Consider the following 6935-nt stretch of genomic DNA (forward strand, 5'->3'; position numbering starts at 1 on the left):
CCTTGATCCTGCAATCATCATGCCATTCAACCTCTTGTTTACCTAGCAAGAAGTAGGGAGCAGGTAGGTGGACAGGATCAGACTAATCAGACTGCAGAGGGTTTGTTTGTAGTCTGTTACCATGGAGATACATATAGGACCTGTATACACCAAATGCTAGAAGGATATTTTTTTTTTATCCAGACAATTTGCAAAGTTGCTGAGTTTTTCTATTTTAGTTGCATTGGAATGGGGTTCTCCAGGATTAGAAAAAGCACAGCTACTGTCTTGCAAAAACAGCGCCACCCCTGTTTTCAGGTTGTATGTGGTACTACCATTTAGTTCCATTCCCTTCAATGGAACTGTGCTGAAATATCATAACCAAACTGAAGACAGAAGTGGTGCTGTTTGTAAAAGTAAGTGGCCATGTTTTTTTTTTTTTTCCTTAGCCTGGATAACCCCTTTAAGCAATACCTGGCAATACTGGTTTGGGGGGGGGGCTGTTTTGGCCTATAGCATTCCTTCTTTTGGATTCGTAATAGCGTTCCTTATGGGGAAAGAATTGGAAATGGTAACATAGACGATATTCTCAATTGTAGACATGTTGGCACTGTTGGGCAGCTTGAAACAAGGTGTAGCTGCAGAGGTGCATTATGGGTACAGCTTAGAAACAATATGGATGCCTACCACTGCCACTCTATAATGGTGTCTAAGTGATATCATACTGGTTTAGCACACATCCCCAGTCCTCAAGTAGGTGCCACAAAGTCCGTCATCTCTCAGGAACATGGCATCAGAGCTGGAGACTACCGTAAAGTGGGTTAAATATTATTCGCCATCTGCCATTACCATTTATAGACCATGTGAATCTAATATAACATTACACATCCAGAGCTGTTATCTTGGACCGGCACTCGCCCCATCTGTTGGAAAATTATGTTGACTTTACATTCGATGAGAAAACTTCCCAACCCATCGCTGTCTGCGTCTGCGGGATTTATTAGAATATTTGGAGTATTCCATCCATCTTCATTATTGGTAGATGATATGTTGGGGGGGGGGATCACATTTATGTGGTGCCGCTATGGGAGCGGACGTGATATCGTTATTAATGGGAAACCATCAGGCCCTCCCGTCGTGGTCGGAGGCACAATGAATTCTGAGGCCTATATTGTGGAGGGATCAGCTGATCGCTTCATTTCTATGGGCATCTCGCCATTGGCAGATGTCAGGAGAGAAAGGTTGGGCATGTTGGATTTCAACTTTTTAGTGTTTGAGATGTCTGGCAGCGGCTTTCTCCCCTTGTCCCATTCAGATCACATGCACGCTCAGCTGAGCAGACCATGCATGTGTATGGTAAAATTAGGAGAGATAAGTGTTGGCTTAAAGCTACATTCATACCTCGTTTTCTGCTATAGGGTGGGTCCACACTACGGAATCCACGCCTATAAATTACGTCGGATTCCGTCGCTCGTACTTGCCCACGGCGGCGCGCATAGAATTGAGTCAATGTGATGGGCGGATTGAATGAAGCCATTTCTTTTAGTGGACAGCGGAATCCCCCCCATAGAATGGTGTCTATGGGACGGGCGGAGATGCGTGAGCGGGTACTAGCGACGGAATCCTCTGGAACTTCTCTGCACGGATTCCGTAGTGTGAACCCACCCATACATTGGAGACCTAAAAATGGATGCTGACACATACATCCCATTGAGTCCATTGACTTGAATGGGCAGAATATATAAGCCCGATGTGGGGCAGAATACCTACCCTAACACAAACATCTAAACTGTCTAATTCCGTAATTAGAAAAACATGGCCGCTTCTGGAAACAGCTCCATTCTTGTCTTCAGTTTGGGTGTGGTATTGCAGCTCAGTTACATTAAAGTGAATAAAGCTGAGTTGTAATACCATCCACAACCTGAGGGCAAGGGTGGTGCTGTTTCTGCTATTTTCCCAATCCTGGATAACCCCTTTAACTTAGAAATTACAGTTGATCGCTGGGGGTCCCAGTAGCTTGACACCCAGTCATGAACTCATGTCAGGAGACCCTTCTAACAAAAATGGACAAGTCCTTTAACAAAAATTTTCTCTATTGCAGGAGAGGGCCTGTTGCAGATTTAAGCTACTTTCACATGTCCTGTAAATTTGTCCGTAATTGCTGATCCACATGTGTGAATGTAGCCTTAAAGGGAAATTATTTTTTAACTCAAATCAACTGGTTTCAGAAAGTTATATAGATTTGTAATTTACTTTTATTAAAAAAAACTCCCATACTTATCAGCTGTTGTATGTCCTGCAGGAAGTGGTGTATTTTTTCTAGTCTGACACAGTGCTCTCTGCTGCCACCTCTGTCCATGTCAGGAACTGTCCAGAGCAGGAGAGGGTTTCTATGGGGATTTGCTACTACTCCAGACAGTTCCTGACATGGACAGAGGTGGCAGCAGAGAGCACTGTGTCAGACTGGAAAGAATACACCACTTCCTGCAGGACATACAGCAGCTGATAAGTATGGGAAGACTTGAAATTTTAAAATAGAAGTAAATTACAAATGTATAACTTTGTAAAACCAGTTGATTTGAAAGAAAAAGAGTACCCCTTTAATAGAAAGGAGTAATCAATTTAGAACCCGAGTACTCAGTATAGCATACAGATAGTACAGTTATTTTAATGGGTGCCATACTTCATTTTACCTGCAGGGGTGCTGCAGGGAAACTGAATTCTTGCTGCCAGGTCCTTCTATAGATTACAGCTGATCACTAGGAACCCCAACAGTATCGCACCCAGTGATGAGCTCATTACCAGGGGAAAAAGTCCACCCTATGATATGTATTTCGTTGTTATTAGAATGTAGTGACCCATTTAGGACTTTCATCCATTCACACCCCCACCACCATGTCACTACGGCAGTGCCGGAGAAAAATTGTGTCCAACAGTGTCCGTCACCACTGGCAGTAGTGTAAACAATTAGCACATTCATTTCAAGAAAAGCTGTGTAATACCTCATTTCACCTGCGGAGGTGCTGCAGGGAAATTGAACTCATATAAAATTCAAATTTTTTTTATTTTTTTTTAAAGAATAACACAACCCCTTTAGTATATCTTTATATAGTCTCACTGCTTTGTATATACTTGTGCAATATCCCATGGAAACAAGAAGTTCACTTTCTTACCCCCCGGCTATAATAGGTTTGCTACAGGGTCAAACCGCGGACTCGGCGGAGTAATGGCCGCGCTCAAAAAAACCAATCAGTCTTTTCATTTTTTTTGTGTCTGATAACCTTAAACTTTATAAATGTGTCAGGATTTAAAGTGGATTAGGAGCAAACTCTCTGGCGGTCTAGAGCTGGAGTGAATAGAAGGAGAAGTTCTGAGGAGAAGGAGGCGGGGGAGAGGGGGGAGTCTAGTTTAAAAAATGCTGGGCTTTGATGTGGAAAATCCCTGCCGGAGATGTGGCCGGCTTCTTTATGATCAGCAGGTAGAGAGTGTTATTGTAGTGGGCAGGCTTTATAGGATGAGGCATGCCCACTATTACTCATATTGTACAATGTGCTACTGTGACGTTATATCATAGGATAGTCTCACATCGGCGGTCTGCAACCTGTGTCTCTCTAGCTGTTGCAAAACTACAGCTCCCAGCATGCCCTGACGGGCATGCTGGGAGCTGTAGTTTTGCAACAGCTAGAGAGGCACAGGTTGAGAACAGTGTTCTAGAAACACGTTGGACACTGCCCCTAAGACCCCAATACTACTCATATTACATAGAATCAATGATGCACATTATTACTCACTCATTACTAATACACCATGTAAAAAACAGACACCAACAAGAACAGATGTAGGAGAGCCGACCGCATTGTGCAAAGAATCTGGACTTTCCCACACTATCTATCTAGCGAAAACAGTTATCAATTGCCTCTATTGAGAGTCCAGACTTACCCGTGACACACTCATCTCTGCTACAAATTTACCCGCGACACACTCAGCTCTGCTACAAACGTACCCGCAACACACTCAGCTCTGCTACAAACGTACCTGTGACACCCTCAGCTCTGCTACAAATGTACCCGCGACACACTCAGCTTTGCTACAAATTTACCCACGACACACTCACCTCTGCTACAAACGTACCCGCGACACACTCAGCTCTGCTACGAACTTACCCGCGACACACTCAGCTCTGCTACGAACTTACCCGCGACACACTCAGCTCGGCTACGAACTTAACCGCGACACACTCAGCTCTGCTACAAACATACCCGCGACACACTCACCTCTGCTACAAACTTACCCGCGACACACTCACCTCTGCTACACCTGTAAATCATGAAAAAGGAAACCAGGGCTAGCTTCATAACAGAATTTATTTGGTCCCTCATCGCTTTTACAGCTGGTGGCGAACAAGATCCCTCCCTGATAAATATTTTCCGCTCCTGTCTATTTACAAACGCCAAAAAAGCCACCTACCTCGAATGGCGGTCACCTTAAAGGGGCCACACGCCTAATACAATTTTTTTGTTTGTTTGTTAATGCAATGCTGTTAATAACATTCAGAGGAACATTTTTCATTACCTAGGTGACAGCTATTGTTCTCTGTTATCAGCCAGGGTATAATCTGACAGCCGTGAATGTTACTAGTAGCTTCAACATGTTAAGATTTTTTTTTTTAGTCCCTGAAATGTTAGAATAGTGGTGGCCTCTTCCCCCCTCCATCGTGAAACTACAACTCCCAGCATGCTGGGAGTTGTAGTTTCGCAACAGCTGGAGAACCACCTACTTGGAATCAGTAGTATTTTTGCCAGACCCCTTCCCGGCACCGCAATGGTCCACATCAACTGGTATCCGGCTCTCTCGTGGATGCCAGTTAACCCTTTATCAGCTGTACTTGCCTTGGCAGGTCTGTATATGTCTATAAATTACCCCCACCCTTTCTTGCAAGATCTGTGCCCCTTGCTCAGTCAGTACACCCAGATCGGCAGCCAGCGGCTCCCTGGCCCGGTAAAGTGCGTGTAGCTCCTCAGCCGCTTTCCGCCCAATGTGGAGTTCCCGCAGCCTCCTGACCACGCCCCTGCGGAACAGACACACCGTGCTTAAGAGCTGCCCGTTGTACTTGTCCCAAGTGTCCCGCAGGCGGTATCCATGGACCAATCCGGCCTCGTTATCCAGTAGTACAAGGGTCCTATCGGGGGTGCGGTGGAGATTGTTCGTCCCCCGCAACATGACGCGCGGATCCCACTGGAGACTGAAGAGGTTGCTCACCAGTCGGTCAAAGTTGGCGGTCAGGTAATCAAAGAGGATGAGGTCGCCCCATTGGGCCAGTTCCACCACTCCTTCGTGACCTGAGCGGAGTTCCTCGCGTAAGGGGAGAAGCTTGCCGTCCGGGGCGCGGAGGGCTAGAGGCGGCAACACCGAACTCAGATTGTGCAGCCAAGGGGTGATAGTGACCAAGGACCCCGACGTCCATCCTGTGCCGGCCAGCTCGGCTTGGACTGGTGCCCACTGGGAGCTGCCCACTTTGGAGAGAACACAAGGGGGCACAGTGTTCAGTCCCAGGAGGCGAGAGAGGTAGAAGGAGAGGACCTCTCCCTGGATCTGCTCTGGGTTAATCCCATAGCGTACACATGCCCGACTCCCATCGGAGAGCGTCACCAGTCTATTAGTGCTGCGCCCACAGCCCTTTTCCATTGACACAATGCTGGCTGTGCGAGCAAACTCCTGCCAGTGTAGAGTGTACTCATCGGAGAAGCCCTGGGGCAGTGCCCTTTCCAATGCCCGAGCCCAGAAGATGCCCTGCTCCAAAACTGCAACGCTCTGCGAGTGGTTCCCCTCATTCCCGGTGCCCACCGGGTGCCCGGTCGTTCTACGTTCTGATCCAGACGGGTGACCCTCGGTGGCTGGGGGGTTCTGCGGAGAAAGGGCAGGGAGGCGCAAAGCTCGGGGGGCTCTTTGAGGGAGATATCCAGGGTGATCAGTCGGGTGAGGGTCTTTCCATACCCAGAAGATGCCCCCCACTAACAGGAGGACTCCGGATATGATCAGTGCCACGGCTGCTTTCATCCTGGAAGAAAAAACCCTATTCACAGAGCTGGGAACATCCATGGGGACCCTCAGGGTGCAGTGCGAGCGCCGGCTGGCTGCATCCTCTTCCTCTCCGTCCAGTTTGCTCCGGGCACATGCCAAGGGTTAGTATTTGGTCCTTTCCTCTAGTAGGCACATAGTAGTCTTTTTGGCCGGACGGGTAAAGTGCTGGAGATGCCACATTGCTGGATGCTCAACTGGCGCACAACTCCAGGCAGCACATGCTGGGGGCTTTGTCTTGTCAGGATGAGACCCTCGTGTCAGCCGGGGTCTCCCAGTTCCTAGAAAGTTGCGATCAGCCCCTGGTGTGGATCAGGAGAGCGGGCAGCCCCTGTAGAGCTGGTGCTGGGAGCGTGCAGGGGGCACTTGGGGGGGTGGGCTGAGCCTCTGTGCCTCGCTCCCTCTTATCTGTTGTGAGAAGCATTAGGCTTTGCATCTTCCAGATGAAGAAGAGAATATTCCCACACCCTCCCCAGCCCACTCATGACCCTGCAGCTCCTCCTCTTAAAGGGGCTGAGTCTTCCCAGGCGAATTCTGTGACAGCATTTAAAGGATTCCAGATGCAAGCGGAAAAGGGGATGCTTTCCATTCACAGCTTGAGCTGTTGCAACACTGTCATTAACCCATTGCGGGAACAGCTGCCAGAATTTCATTTAACATTTAACTTATAAAAAATATATATATATATATATATATATATATATATATATATATATATATATATATATATATAAAACATATAAAACAAATGACAAACTCAGCTCCGCTACATCTAAAACTTAAGATGGCTACATTAATATCTTCCTATTTCTCGTTCTATTTAGGTATCAGAACTTGGGAACAAAGAGTTAATTCCGCCTGCCACATGTAAGTGGCAG

The 6935-nt window shown here is 47.1% G+C and overlaps 1 protein-coding gene across 1 annotated transcript; it reads right to left on the bottom strand.

Moving 5' to 3' along the window:
• Positions 1–4325: 4325 nt before the first annotated feature.
• FJX1 (four-jointed box kinase 1) lies at positions 4326–6479 on the bottom strand. The gene has a single exon (XM_069968122.1). The coding sequence runs from the start codon at positions 6076–6078 to the stop codon at positions 4855–4857; it is 1224 nt and encodes a 407-aa protein (XP_069824223.1). The 5' UTR covers positions 6079–6479; the 3' UTR covers positions 4326–4854.
• Positions 6480–6935: the final 456 nt, after the last annotated feature.

Source organism: Dendropsophus ebraccatus, chromosome 4, assembly GCF_027789765.1.
Source record: "Dendropsophus ebraccatus isolate aDenEbr1 chromosome 4, aDenEbr1.pat, whole genome shotgun sequence".
NCBI lineage: Eukaryota > Metazoa > Chordata > Amphibia > Anura > Hylidae > Dendropsophus > Dendropsophus ebraccatus.

What these genes read in the sequence shown, in the direction of transcription:
- FJX1 (XM_069968122.1), bottom strand. Translation starts at nt 6,078, where the DNA reads ATGGATGTTCCCAGCTCTGTGAATAGGGTTTTTTCTTCCAGGATGAAA.